Source organism: Ruditapes philippinarum, unplaced genomic scaffold, assembly GCF_026571515.1.
Source record: "Ruditapes philippinarum isolate M1 unplaced genomic scaffold, ASM2657151v2 ctg3285_1_1_1_1, whole genome shotgun sequence".
Taxonomy (NCBI): Eukaryota; Metazoa; Mollusca; class Bivalvia; order Venerida; family Veneridae; genus Ruditapes; species Ruditapes philippinarum.
The window spans coordinates 57,813-73,583 of record NW_026860591.1 but is presented as its reverse complement, the minus strand read 5'-3'; the positions used below and the strand labels follow the sequence as shown (position 1 = coordinate 73,583).

The 15,771-nt window shown below is 31.1% G+C and overlaps 3 protein-coding genes across 3 annotated transcripts in view; all 3 read left to right on the top strand.

Moving 5' to 3' along the window:
* Positions 1-15,771, top strand: part of LOC132712708 (uncharacterized) — a 34,757-nt gene that overhangs the window by 8,655 nt on the left and 10,331 nt on the right. The gene's annotated exons all lie outside the window — the stretch shown is intronic.
* Positions 1,470-3,880, top strand: LOC132712707 (E3 ubiquitin-protein ligase Midline-1-like). The gene is made up of 2 exons (XM_060695121.1): positions 1,470-1,809; positions 2,306-3,880. Exons 1-2 carry the CDS (start codon positions 1,493-1,495, stop codon positions 3,660-3,662), a joined length of 1,674 nt encoding a protein of 557 aa, XP_060551104.1. The 5' UTR covers positions 1,470-1,492; the 3' UTR covers positions 3,663-3,880.
* LOC132712709 (E3 ubiquitin-protein ligase TRIM71-like) lies at positions 10,562-14,728 on the top strand. Its single transcript, XM_060695125.1, has 4 exons — positions 10,562-10,642; positions 12,709-13,035; positions 13,377-13,962; positions 14,237-14,728. Exons 2-4 carry the CDS (start codon positions 12,710-12,712, stop codon positions 14,726-14,728), a joined length of 1,404 nt encoding a protein of 467 aa, XP_060551108.1. The 5' UTR covers positions 10,562-10,642; position 12,709.

Sequence of the window (15,771 nt, the reverse complement as noted above, 5' to 3'; positions counted from 1 at the left end):
TGTTGATTTGTTTCATGTTTTATATTTTCTGCTCCACACCGAATAAAGATTATAGCAAAGCAGACGACACTTCAGTGTGATACTGTAAATACGTGTTATATATAGAAAAATTCTGATCTGTTTATTTAATGCAACCGTGGTTTATTGGTTGTATATACTGCATACACCAGTAGCCTCTACAGTAGGTCAATTACAATGATTTTACCACAGTAACTTGATTTTCTATCAATATTAACGTTAATATATCCAAGAAAAATCCCCTATATAGTATACATAGAATAGCTAGGGGATATTCTTTTGATATTATTGTTAATATTGATAGAATTTCAAGTTCCTATCGAATGTACATATTAACTGAAAAATTATTTCAAGTGTACTACAGTAAATAATTAACTTTAAAAAATTATGCATCCAAATATTGGAGTGAGATATATCAAATATTCGTTTATGTAGATTTGAATTTTAACGTGATTAACGTTAAAAATAACTTAAAGTTTTTATTTTGAAATAGAGAAATAGAATAAAGTCTCTTCTCAGTATGTTTAGAAGTTTTATTCAACAAGTTGAAATACAGCCAGTCAATGAAACATGTATCAGAATTAATTCTATGTAATTGTTATGCTGAATGTTATGTGTATAACTGTATATATTATTTAATGTTATCCTTGAGGCCTTTAAAAGAAAACAATGTATACTAGTATACAATAGTATGTTTGTTGCTTATTTGTGTTATTTAAAAAGGGAAATATTAGACAAGTAATGAAATAATTCAGTGTCTCATTACCCTTTACACCGTATCACGATCATAACAGAAATAAGGATGTATTTTATAACTAAACGAAAGAAGACAAAGGTAAGCATTTATCGTAAGTCTTCTTATTTATAATAAATTGTTATTCGATATCATTAAAATACTGTACAAAATGGCAAAATGCATTAAAATTATCTGTCATAAGATTAGTCTTACTAAGAGTCACACTTAAATTAGAAGAACTGAGATAAATTGTAACATAAGTTTAATAAGGTTGTTAATGATCTTTGTATAATACATAACAAAATTTCATAAAAAAGCCTGTTTATGGATTTATCGAGTGTATTTTACAATAATTATTGTGCAAGGAATAAGCAAAGTTCTGTATTTTACAATAATTCTTATATTAAAATACCTGTACAAGGAATTATCAAGTGCATGCTTCTATTTTTGGGGTCTTGTAAAATATTTTCTTTCAAAATCACTGGTCTCGAAGAAAGATCGTAGATATTGTTCATAACAGGATAGGAGGGAATAAAATGTATGTACACAGTAAAGATGTGTGTGATTTAGAATAGCCTCTATCAAACATGTATATAGAATATCTTTTTATCAAGATGCAATTGTTATATTGTAAAGAATTTCTGTATTTAATTTCATTCGATAAACAACTTAATATTGTACACTTCAGCTTTTAAGAAAGATAAAGATTTAGAATAGATAAAAAAAGTTTATTCCAGAATGGCAGACAGATCGTTAAAAGACGGTTCTGATGCAGATTATGAATTCACGTGTACACCTTGCAGCAAAGACAATATTAGAGAGGAGGCTGACAAGTATTGCCCTGAGTGTCAAGAATATCTGTGTAAAACATGTATAAGATACCATAGTCGACTCAAGGCTTCACAGCAACATAAACTGCTGGATAAAAGGGATGCTAAACAAGGTGTTGTTGTTTCCAGGATTAAATGTCTTTTCCATCCAGACCGAGAAATTGAAATGTACTGCCTTACACATGATATGGTGTACTGTCTCCTGTGTATTGCAACAGAACATAGGTAATGATTGTAGTATTTATAATTTTAAAACATACTAGTTGCTTTCTTTTATGACGTTATGTTAATCAAATGGTTGATTAAGTTCCGTAGCCTCCAGTTTAATCATATACAGCATATTTTAAGAACATTTAGGAATCAAAAATACTTCCGGTAAAATTTGAATTGTGAACGCACAAATGAATATGAAAATTATATTTAAAGAATGTTGATAGATTAGACGCATACTGTTCCTTGTAAGAAAATCAAAATGGAAAAGTTATTCTCTGAAAGGTTTTAGCAAAGGCACTGTGTACTGTCAATATATTAACATAAATATTTATTCATTATAAAGTGCGCTAGGGGCTTGGACGGTAGCTTGCAATACCATTACATGAACAGGCCCAATCACACCGACCCTTTTCAGTTTTGCCGTTTTGGGCGGTCTTTAGAGATTCTGTTTTTGCTCTTTTTTTAATCAAAATTTCATATTAAATTGTACTTTAATTACAAATTGTAGGTCTTGTGACGGAGTAAACACAATTGAAGATGTGTCAAAACAATGTGTCACTCAGGCGGAGATTCAATCGCTATTAGATGGGACACAAACTGTACAAGACAAGGTGAAGTCACTTACAGTTAAACAGAAACAAAATGTTACTGCAATAGAGAAAGAGAAGGAAGCTATTGAAGGGAAACTAGATGATACAGTGACAAAACTTATGGAACATATTAGAACATTGAAAAGAGAGACAGCAAAATGTTTAAATGATAAATATTCTACATTGAAGGAGGAACTCGTATCTGCTATCAGTGTATCAGGTCGCACAGCTGAAGACTTAAAACAAACCAAGGAACAACTACATACTATTGACAGTCTGGACTTAGAGCAGCAATTTGTCCGGATGAAATTGGTGAAGAAAACAGTCCAAGATGCAAACACTTTTATAACAGAAGGTGAGGCAGAAGGTACAAAATTTATCGATTTTACTGTAAATAAAGAGCTGACGGACATCATCACCAAAGCAAATTCTATAGGTGAGGTGACAACTGGAATTGTGGATGAGCAGGAATTGAAACAGAGGCAGTACACAATAAAGTCAACGAAAGAGATCAATGTGAAGCTGAGTAATGACAAATGGGTATGTTGCATATCTGATATCTGCATACTTCCTGATGATACGATCCTTTTGACTGATCATTACAATAACAAAGTGAAAAGACTCGACAGTAATGATAGTGTCGAAAACGTCTATGATTTTCATGCAAGAACTACAGGTATATGTAGTGTTAGTAACAGTGAAGTGGCTGTGAAATTAAACAACAATAGAATTCAACTATTTTCTGTTGGCTCACCTCTGTCCAAAGGAAAGACAATAGATATAAAAAACGGTGGACAGTTTGGATTAACAATGTGCTGTGGTGATCTATGGTCATCAGCCTCAAATTGTGTTAACGTATACAGTACTTCATCTTATCTTTTAAAATCTATCGTCAAGGATCAAAACGGGAAGTCTATATTTAAATCCAATGTTCAGCATATGTCTGTCACTTCTGACACAGTGATCGTGACAGATAGCTCTGATGGAGCTGTTTGTCTTAACAAGGATGGTGTGGTCATCAGAGAGCTGAGAGACAGTAGATTGAAGAATACTCGAGGTGTATGTAAAGATGACGATGGAACAGTATTTCTATGTGGATATCAATCACAAAACATCGTTATGTTCAACAGGGATGGTAAATGTCTCGGAGAACTGATTGGGAAAGATTCTGGTTTGAAATTACCAGTCAGTATGTTCTTCGATGGGAGAAGAAATAGGTTAATTGTTGGATGTGGCGACAGAAGCATTTTATTTGTAATTGAATTTGATTGCTAAAAAGTCGCAATAATTTCAACTCCAAGTGATAATAAAAGAAAACTTAAATATAATTCTGATATCAAATATCTTAAAAAATAACTCTTATAAGAAAAACAATGTGAATTATCTAAAATGCTATTTACATGCTTCATGGTTTTATTCTTTTGATGACATGTATTAGTACTAATCGCTGTATAGAAAATAAAATACACATGAAAAATAATATCATAAAATTCTTTGAAGCGTCAATATTTTATTGTTCTATTAACAAGATAGAATACACTTGTCAATTAAATATTATATGATATATAAGCTCTTGTTAAAATAATGTGAATTGTTTCAATGAAATTAAAAAAAATAGAACTCTGTAATGGATATATTTTGCGAAATATTTGAAGGTGAAACAAAACGAACATTCATTTTTGTTAAACGTTTTAGGCTTTAAATGAACATGTATCAAATAACACATGTGCATATCCGGATAGATTTTTTGTGATAAATGTAAGAAAATTTTAATAATCATCATGTTAAAATAGATTGTTAATATGTTCGAATGTTGGAACATTACTGTAGATTCGTTAATATTTACGAAAAAAATAATATAATTTATACATTCTTGTTACTTACATGCTATAGACTTAGTTACCATTTTTTAAATTCCAAGAAAAATACTTGTACAACTCGTATTTGACAAGAATTATCATGAGTAATAATCAAGTAATGAATGAAATCAAGAACAACAATAACAATAATTACAATTAACGTATCAACTATTTAAAGTAAAATGTGTCACGCCTACGTATTACGTAGTAATGATTAAATGCTGTCTGAATCATATGGATATAAATTATATGTATACAATTTTATGTTAAATAAAGTAAATGTATGTATGCGTGCGTGCGTGCATGCGTGTGTGTGTGTGTGTGCTAAATGAAGTGGTTTTCATTATTTTCTTGATAAGGAATCGTTATACGTTCGTTTTACAGTCCAAACAAACAGTGACCTTTCTTGAAATAAAAAAAAATCATAAAAAGCCGTGATCGAGAATCAAACTCAGATCATCAGAGATATGCACTGTGCCATGGAGGCATTTGAATTCTACGAATTTGAAAAATGACATATAGGTGTATTTAAATTTCTTCTTAATTTCAAGTGACGAATAAAAATAAATCTCTATATATCATATTTGTTTACATTGTTTTTGTATACATGTAGTTAATTATTTTGAGCTTCAATAAAATATAAATATGTCGAAACATCTTTTTTTTTTTTTTTTTGAGTGACCTTCAAATTTATCTAGAACGGCCGTTAAGGTGAAAACAAACAAGAGAGTTATCATGGACATTAATCGCTCACCTATATGCCATAAAAAATGAATAGTTCACATTCAAGGTCACCGAGACTTACAATAGGCACTTGAAGCACTGAAAGAGTTTCACTTCGCAATACATTTGTCAAATATCAAAGGTCTTGGCCTTGTGAATTCCAAGGAGAACGTGTATCTTTTCAATGTAACAATTTAGTAGTGCACAATGTGCAACATCATTCTTTTTTCTCCAGGGTCATGATTTATTCATTTTTGTAGAGGTCCACTAGACAATGCTGACCATTTAAAGGAACATTTTTTCTGCGTCTGAAAATAATAATAATAAAAAAAAGAACAAAAAAAATTATAACTGACTTTATTTCCAAATTAATTTACAAAATGGTATGACATTCAATGTATGTAGTTAAAACTGATGCTTTGCTGGTGAAATAAATTCTCTATAATGCACATTTTTTATTGTAAATAATTTCAAGTTGGTATACACGTCTGTTATCAAAGCAGAATACTATTAAGATCAAGAAACCCGAATTCATTCAATTTGCTACTTGTTCTTACTTTCACTTTCTAATACTATATTATATTTGTATGACGTCAAGAACAGGAAGGGAGAAAAAAGTATAATTTAATGGGAAAAATCTTGACGACATTGGGCAGGCAATAAAATCGTTCCACCAATGTACTCATTAAATTTAGTTCCATCATTGTACTCGTTTTTTTTAAAAAAAGATGTTCTGCAACTTTACCAATGATGGAAATTGTTCATGATACACAAATTTACAATTGTGTGCAAGATGTTATTGCCAATTTTGCTTCTCAAAATGCATTTCATTCACTGAAAGTACCTGTATTCCCATTGTATGCAACACCAAAAACAACTTTTTTCGACTTTCAAGGTTAAACAGAGAGAGCCAATACCATAAGTAACAGTATGAGTTTTTTTTTTTTTTTTTTTTTTTTTTTTTTTCAGGCCCCGAAGGTGACCCTATTTATTGCCTACGTCGCATGACTATTTAAGGGTCGGAGGTCCATCCCTTAACAGTCTTACAATAATGTGTTAAAACATGAAAAGTTAACATAGTATTTACATAAAGTAATTTACGGCAAAACTATTTTTTTTTGAAAAATTGAATATGTAAAGGAGGTTGTAAGTTCAAGATATAGAAAAATATTACTAAATCTACATTATGCCTTAAACAGAAACATAATTACTTTTTTCTATATTTATGAGTAATACACAAACTAATGATACTAATGGGGTTAGCTAGGAGGCTTGACGATAGAATAAATAGACATACGAAAAAGGACGATTATTTACAAAAGAAAACAACAATATAACACAAACAAAAACATCAAAGACAAATACTTTCGGCCAGGGCACGTTCAAAAATACTACAAACATGAATTTATTCTTCCATGTATGCTCAAACAAAGCTAGATATGAAAACTGAAAAGACAAAGGTCGCTCCTAACATCAACATACGAACAAGTATTTCGATGATTTTTCACATTATTTATTATCAGATTGGAACAAAATAATTTGGATAGGTCTCTATTATATTATGATGATTAATGACATATATTTAAAATAGTATGCAAGTCTTTTTTAAATTGGTCAATATTTCCACATTGGATAGCTTTTTCTTCATTTACCTTTAAAACATATGAAATATACTTTATAGCACCAGCAAAAGATAGCATTGTTTTATTAGTTTTACATTTAAAAATATACATTTTGACATATAAAAGAACTAAATTGTTTACAATATCTATTGTATTGTTTCCTTTAGTGTAACCAAAAAGCATAGTTTCTTTATTCAAGTTTGGCATGTTTAGTTTATCTATACAAATTTCGTGTATTAATTTATTGCTGTGAATGCATTCCCAAAAGATATGTTCTATAGTTTCATCATGAAGATTACAAAGGCTACATAAGGGACTGTTAATATATTTCATTTTGAACAAAAGATTATTTGTACCCAAAATCCCATGGATAAGTCTTACTTGGAACCATTGTAAATAAGTATCTTTTGTCAATTTGAATGGTAAATTATATATATTCATACAGTATTCATCATTATTTGGGAGGCATAGTTTTTGTGACCATTTGACCTGACAAACGGGCTTGCTGAAATGGACATTAAGCGAATCATACATATATTTTGAACCTTTTTGGTCTTTAATTATCCCTTTAATGTGTATTGGAATTGTTGGCAATTTTTCTCTCTTAAAAGTTAAAGGGTTGAAGCAGACATTTTGAAAAAATTTTGTAACTGCTTTTTTAATTCCTAAATATAAAAGATGATTGATATTTATATTGTAGATCTTGCCTAATTCTTCTGGTGTATAAAACTGGCCATTGTCTTGTAAGATATCATAAATACAACGAATTCCCTTATCATACCAAGATTTCCAAAAAATAAGTTCTGATTGTAAAATAAAGGTAAGTTACAAATGTCTTCTTTATCAAATTTCTGATGCTCAATAAACAATGAAAATGCATTTAAAGTGTGTTTCCAGAATTCATTTTTAATAGATTTTGACATTTTCTCGACATAATGCTTTCCACACGTGACTAATTTTTGTACATCAATACCCTGTGTTAAAATACTTATCCAACAACCATCACTTGAAATAATTCTTCTTATCCATGTATCCATGTAAGTTTTAACGCATTCATAAAAGCATTTATATTTACCATTCTTAAACCCCCTTCCATGTAATCTTTAACTAATACATTTTTATTAATTTTTGAAGTTCCATTCCAAATAAAAGCATATAATGTATCATTAATTTGTTGTATATATTTATCCGAAGGATTCGGCAACATTATAAATAAATGGTTTAGTTGTGAGATAAGTATTGTTTTTATTACTGTTATTTTACCGATTGGAGTCAAAGCTCTTCTATTCCATTGTTTAATCATTTTTTTCTATATTTGATATTTTTTCTTTAAAGTTAAGATCTACCATTTTTTCAAGATCCACATGGAATGTTATACCAAGCATTTTGAAACTAGTTTCGTTCCAATTGAGTTTCCATCTAGTTTTTATGCTATCACTGCTGTACTTTTTAATGCCTATCCAAACAACCTTTGTCTTCTCAAAGATCACCCTGAGCCCCGAGATCTGAGCAAAAACTGTTAAAACATCAAGAGTGGCATTTAAAGATTGTGCTGTTCCATCTAACATTACAGTGGTATCATCAGCAAACTGTGACAGTAAATGTTCAGTCTGTTTAATACGTATTCCTTTAATATTTTCTACGGATTTCAACTTAAGGGAAAGAACTTCTGCAAATAATATAAATATATAACATGGAAGAGGGTCGCCTTGACGACAGCCTCGCTGTACATTGATAAATTTGGATAAGAATCCACATTGACAAACAGCTGATGTTGCATTTTCATAAAAGATATTAAACCATTTTTAACTGATGCACCAAAATTGAAAAAAGATAAGGTATTCTGTACAAAATCCGAAGATAGCGAATCGAATGCTTTTTCAAAGTCAATCAAAAGAAGTAATCCAGGAATATCATTTTCTTCTGTATAATTCATAATATCATATATCAGTCTAACATTTTCTCCGATATATCTTCCTTTTATAAAACCCGTTTGATCTTTGCTAATAAGTTTATTTAAAGATATTTTAATTCTGTTTGCAATGCATCCAGATCCAATCTTATATATAGTGTTTAACAAAGTTATTGGCCTCGAATTCTTAAGAAAAAGTTTAGATTTATTCTCCTAGGGTAAACATGTAATTATTCCTTGTGTTTGAGTAATGGATAACTGGTTGACATTATATGCTTCATTAAGAGCTCTTACAATAAAATGTCCCATTTTTTTCCAGAATACTTTATAAAAATCGGCTCCAAAACCAGATGAGCCGGGGCTTTTGTTGTTTGACATGTTTTTTAAAACAAATGATGCCTCATGATAAGTTATTTCACCTTCTAAGTTTTGGCTTTCTGTATCTGTGAGTTTATTATAATTAATATTATATGTAAAATCATTAAAATTAATTATTTCATTAGATTCTCTTTTTTTGAACAGAGCTTCATAATATCATTCTGTTTCTTTTAAAATGTCTTCCTGATTATCAATTAAAGTTCCATTTTCATTTTGTACTCTATAAATTGTTTTTGAAATGTAATTATATTTTTCTAATTGCAAAAATATGTAGTAGGTTTTTCACCTTCAAGGGACAATTTAGCCCTTGACCTTATAAGTATGAGGTTTTTATACAGGGGTTCCGTGCAGCCTCGTTTTATATACAAATTTAACGTTAACTGTTTGCTTACCAAAATTTTACCGTTTTTACCGAATTCTAGCCCGCCATTTTATGAGTCAATTGTACGATTTCGGTCACGTGGTCATCAGCAGTGTAGCTTATAACAGCATTTGCTGGTATTGATGTTTCCATTTGAAACAAAAGTGAAAAGGCACAAGAGAGAAATGTGCAGTTTTTTTGTTTGCTGATTTCTAATATAAAAAATATGAAATTGCGATAAAACAGTTATAAATTGTAAAACTCGTTAGTTACGAGGGTATAACACTGGCTGGGGCGATAACACCATCGATGTCGCCCCAGCCAGTGTTATATTCTCGTAATACTTTAACTATTACATAACAAAAATGATACATAAAAATCATTGCAATATTAGCAAAGCAGTTGAAATTCTCCCCAGGTCAGACGGAAAATGTCGCATAAAATATGAGATATCTTTTCCAACAGCGGTAACGTTAGTTTCTTTAAATTTTCTGGAGCATTTTATGCATTCGGAATATTTTGTTGCACATATTTTTACTCAAAAGTTCCGATGGCTTTATATTTTGCATGATACATTTATTCCTTGATGTTATTTTATCTCTATAGCATTACCGATGTTATTTCATCTTTATAGCAAAAAATGATGTTTACACTGTAGGCCTATTTACTATGAATACTTAATAAATGTCCAGTAAATACACTATAATTACCTATTTCTAAAATTACACCCCATGCATTTACTGTTGACATAAAAGGTCAATCTGTATTGTTTCGTAGATGATTACTGGTAATCGGTGCAATGTTCCGAGGATCCAGGATTTCCGTCAAGAGATAGAGGCGCACGGGACGCGTGCCGCCAGCTGTTAAGCTGCCAGTCGGGACGGGTAGACACATGAGCTATTTCCCCTTTTATTTGTAAGGGGCCTCTTTTGGGACATAAAGGTGTAAAATGTTTTGTGTTTTTTTTTTCAATGATATAGTGCAAATAGCTCGGGCTACAAGTTTTAACAACAGTAGCAACAGCCCTCCCCAAAGTGTTTAAGATATCATTATATTTATTCCGGTATATTTCATGCAATTATTTTAAAAGGCTAGTTAAGAGAAATATAAAATTCGTTAATATTTAAAGAAATAGGTTTAAGCGGGGTCTTTCAAATAGAAAGACCCTGGTTCAAGCGAAACTAGCAGAAAACTTCCCTGATATTTGAATATCAGTTGCACTTTCAAATTAACGTTTGTTTGTTTGTTTGGCTCTAGCCGAATAGCAAGGCAGAAAACGGCACCAAATAAAGAAAGGGGACAATTTAGTTACGTTGTTTATTAATCACATAGTCCCGTTATACCCCAAATAATGGGAGATAATCAACTTTGTTGAAACCGAAACAAGAAAGATTAAGAAGGTAGGTTAATTGAGATTTGTAGTGGATTAAAAAGTTATTTACATGTACAGTGTGTGTTTCATGTTAAAGCATTATGATTATCAGATCTGCTGTTATCTCACTATTGAATGATTATTTGTTTTTCCACATCCGTTTAGGCGCCAAATATGCAGAGATGTGCGGGGTTTCCTGAAAATAGAAAATCAGGTCAGTTTTTTAATGTATAAAAGAGTTGCCGTGACGTTTATGTCTACGTGATGTAAACACGTGTTGGAGTTATGTTTAAAGTTACACTGTAGTTTTAATGAAAACTTGGAGGATTAAATAAAACGACGATAGTAAGGACATTTAACTAGTTATTGTCTAAACTGCAAGTAGTTCACGAGTTGTTGTTGTTTTTTTTTCTTCTAAAGACAGAAGTCTAATAATAGAAAATATATAGGCAAGCATCATGGTAGGTTTTGCTGTGTATACATGCTAGCTAGCTACATTGTACATAGTTTTACAACATGTTTAAAACTTTAACTTTTTTTCATACTTTGTACTAAAAGGATCTTTCTGTAGTTATTCAGTTTCGTCAGAGTTATTTGATATTGATTCGTTTTGTAAATGAAATATTTATCAGCGGTTAGATATATCAACTTCGATAAACATGTTTACTTTACGTGATCAAATTACTTCGCTGAAGCTTGATGATAATGAACATTTTAAATATCAGTAGATCTACCAGTAGATCTAATTTTAAAAGACTTTCTCCGAATGCCTTGCTCGAAAATGAAACTTTTTTTTCACATTTATTTACAATTGATTTTCATTATTTACGCTTCGTATAATTTCATTATTATAATAATTATGATATCATATGCTCCAAAATCTGTTAAAACCAAATAGCTCCATAGAAGTGCTTTAAGCGACTGGTAGCCACCTTCAGCCGCCGCTGACTGTTGTATACTACCGTTGATATAGGGATTGTCATGAGGGAATCACGAAAGTTCGAGCGTTATCTCTTGTTTGTCTTTATCAAAGAATGTTATATTATTACACGTATTGAAAAACAAGGTATTTCAAGAATTTAAAATAGTGATGTAAAATGGCAAAAATTACAAATATTAAGCAATGAATTTTTGTTTTGTATGGCTTGGTAGCGTGATTTATTTTATGCAACGGTGTATAACTGAAATTTAAAGTCATTCATCCCCTACTGCGGAGCAATTAAGGAATTAAATGCATTAACTTCAATTCCAATTTTCAATTTTAATTGCATGAAACATTATACAATGTTTGTAGCAAATTGTAAAAATAAATGTGTTCATTGTATTGCAACTTTACTAAACCACTTCACTCTTGCACTCATTTATAATCAAGATAACTTACAAGTTTTCCGGTTGTGAATAATGCTGTGCATTGCTGATATTTAAGCAAACAGTAACACATACTCGGTGATCTTTGTATATAATAATATTTGTAATTTAGCGCTATAAGAATATATCGGAATGTAGAGCATCGCAAGTATCTTATAATAACTGTATAATATACAAATTATACATTAATCTTCATATCTTGTTATACAATTTAAACTTTAATCTTTATATCTTTTTATGTATTCAATATGAATTAAACCAACTGGGGCAAGGAGAAAATCTTACTCTGATTATATAAAGATAAATGAGTTTTTAAATATGGTAACAATTTAATACGAATAACATATTAGCTATTCAAATACATGTATGTTTATTTAACAGTCAAGTCAGTCTGCAAGTCTTTGACATTTTTATTACAATAAAATCATTTTCGGTCATTAAGTGTTAAAACAGATAAACTTTTGACATGTTAAACAGTAATCGCATTTTTTTTAGATATTAAGCCGTCAACTTAAATTTGGTGTATGTTGTCAGTTGATATTGACCAATGTCTGATGTTTTTACATATTTAAGTTTAAACTATCTCCTGTAATATACAAATGTAGCTAATTTTTGCAAATATAGAAAATATAAAGTGTGAATAATAATATTTAACAGCAATAACAAACATGCCAAAAGTAGATTAAGTAGAATTAAATTCCTATAGCTGTTTGTTTTGTTACGCAGAATGGCTGAAAGAGGGGAACTTCAAATAATTCAGAAAGGTCAGGACTTGGATCCTACATGTACACCTTGCAGAGATGAAAATATGAGAATTGAGGCGTTTTATTATTGTTCTGAGTGCCAAGAATACCTATGTACACGCTGTGGAAGACAACATAGTCGACGAAAAGCTACGAGTGATCATGAACTACAAACTGCTAAAGTCTCCACAGACAGGAAGACATTGACTTCCAGGACTAAATGCCGTGACCACCCGGACCGTGATATTGAGATGTACTGCAGCACGCATGATATGGTGTATTGTGTCATGTGCATTGCTCAAGAACATAGGTAATCATTTTTTTCTCTGTGCAGTTTTTTAAAAATTACTAATTATTTACTGTTTCTATTTAACTATGAATATGCTGTACACAATCTAATATAAACACATGTATATCTTAAGCACAATATTAATGATATCCTTTTAATTATGTGAAAATTTGTCGTAATGTTTTATTCTTCGCTCACGTTCTTCGAATGTCATCTTATCGAATATATAATTCCGATTGTGTTAATAACCTTTTCTTTATATTGAATGATAGACAAAAACATCGTTTTTTTTATTTTTGAACCCAATGCAGATTAAAGAATAATGTGTATACAGATCGATTTATAATTTACTATATTTGTAGATCGTGTGCTGATGTAAATGCAATAGGTATCCTGACAAATGTAGAGCTACCACAATCAGACATAGACTATCTCATTGACGAATCCAAAAGTGCATCAGAATGTTTGAAGGCTGATATACTTGAACAACAAAATAATATTACCACTTTGAAGGAGCAGAAACGAGAAATACAAGACAAACTGAACAAATCAGAAAGTGAAATGATTAAACACATAGCTAACCTAAAACAGGAGAAGGCTAAGACTCTTGATGAAAAGTACTCTCAGTTAAAAGGAAACATTGAAAACGATATGAGCTCTTCCTTAAACACAATAGGAGCATTAAAGGATATAGAGGAAAAGCTTAACTCCGTCACCAACTTGGACCCACAACAAAAATTCATTGAGATAAAGATTATGAAGAACTGTATTAAAGATGCTTACACGTTACATGCAAGAAGTACATTTAGCGGGCCAAAGTCAATCATGTTATCTAGTAGCGGCGATACTGTAAACTTACCGTCGGCACCTTTTTCTTTCGGCGAGATAATCACTGTGGAAAATAGCAGACAAGCATCCAATCCGAAGCGTTATAGACTGGAATCGAAAGTAAAAAATAGATACAAAAATTTAAAAGTGACAAAGCGAGGACAATTCAGATATTTTTTTTTTCCCCAAAGGTTTTTTTATTTATGATCGGAATAACAATGTCAAAATGCTTGATATGAACTATAACGTAAACGATTCCTGCGGGGTAGGTGCGGTACCAACTGGCATATGTTGTACTGGAAAGAATGAAGTAGCGGTAAAGTTAAACAACAAAAGTATTCAATTCATATCTGTCGGTTCATGTTTAACAAAAACCAAAAACGTTTCAATTAAGAGTGGAGATTATTATGGCATGGTGTATTGTGATGGTAATTTATGGTTGTCTACAAGCAAAGGTATCAACGTACACTCTAGAGACGGAACTCTTATCAATACAATTGAAAAAGATTTGAATCACATGGCTATATTCAAAACAAGTACGATTCAGCACATGGCTGTCGCTGCTGAAAAAGTAATTGTGACTGATTTCTCTGATGGTGCTGTTTGTCTTTGTAAAGATGGCAAAGTGTTGGCAGAACTAAGAGATGAACGTCTGAAAAACACAGATGGTGTGTGCGTCACATGTAACGGTACCGTTTTTCTCTGCGGATATAGCTCCAATAACATCATTATGTTTAGTATTGATGGAACATGTTTTGGAGAGTTGGTTGTTGCAGAATGCGGACTGAAAAATCCAATCAGTTTGTGCTTTGATAAAAATAGAAATAATCTACTTGTGACATGTAACAGGTCAAATGCAATTACTTTAATTGAACTCGGTGTTTAAATGGTTATCAGCACGATACAAATTATAAGAAGTTTTATTGTGCATGTATTTTCGTAGGAAGCATTCAGAAATAGAAATAATTTAGAATGTCACCTTTAACAGCACTTAACTGACTCGTATACATATGTTAGTCTGATGTAAACAGGAGAAACAATACAAATATTATCTTTTGTGACATAGTGTTTTTTTAGATTTTGTGAAATGTAAAATGTAGCTTATCTTTAGATTCGTTGAACTGAACGTAGCCTGTTTTTCGTTCACCTGACGTTTTCTCCCATTAAATTGTGTTTAAGGTTATTCTATTATTTCAAAGGGAATGGTTTTAATTATGCTTCTGGAAGGTAGAACGTATACTCGCCGCGCCGCGCGTTGTCCGTCTGTTTGTCCGTAACACTCAACAGAGAATGACTTGAAACGTATACAAGGAATTTCATTGTCATTCCAAAATGATAGAAACCAGCGAGAGGAAGTGCAGTATTTACAAACATAATTTTACCTTGTCAAATTTAATTATTTTTCTAAAAATGTTAAACTTGACAGTTTGACAAACACTTGTGAGAGGAAACGCAATGTATACATTGTTTATTTTTATTATCTCCCTTTAGGTCAGACTATTGTATTAATTTTCCCATAAACTTACATTTTAAGAAATTGCCCCTCAATCTTGAAAGTCATGCTAAAGATGTAATTTTTCTAGAAGAAAGTCATGCTTCACACATTAAAATGAATTTATTTTATAGGGTTGACGGCCCAAATGTTTCGCAAAATGTCCCCAAAGATGATTTTATTGGCCACCTTTCCATTGAAATTTACTGCTGATCACAAGACTGACAAATATTTTTTTAAATGCAAATATTTATGTGAAAAAAATATCTTAGAGATTTTTGAAAAATTTAAGTTTCTCAAATAATGTTCATACTTGTAAACATCACATTTTCGTAGGGTAATAGTACGGAGGCATTTAAGTCGAGGTCACTGGTGCTTAAAACAGACTTTTTTGTACTTTTGCTCATACATCTTTTGTTTATTGAGTGATATCTTTC

What these genes read in the sequence shown, in the direction of transcription:
- LOC132712707 (XM_060695121.1), top strand. Translation starts at nt 1,493, where the DNA reads ATGGCAGACAGATCGTTAAAAGACGGTTCTGATGCAGATTATGAATTC. An exon ending in TGTATTGCAACAGAACATAG is followed by an intron (nt 1,810 to 2,305) that starts GTAATGATTGTA and finishes TACAAATTGTAG; the next exon opens with GTCTTGTGACGGAGTAAACA.
- LOC132712709 (XM_060695125.1), top strand. Translation starts at nt 12,710, where the DNA reads ATGGCTGAAAGAGGGGAACTTCAAATAATTCAGAAAGGTCAGGACTTG. An exon ending in TGCATTGCTCAAGAACATAG is followed by an intron (nt 13,036 to 13,376) that starts GTAATCATTTTT and finishes CTATATTTGTAG; the next exon opens with ATCGTGTGCTGATGTAAATG. An exon ending in GTTATAGACTGGAATCGAAA is followed by an intron (nt 13,963 to 14,236) that starts GTAAAAAATAGA and finishes GTTTCAATTAAG; the next exon opens with AGTGGAGATTATTATGGCAT.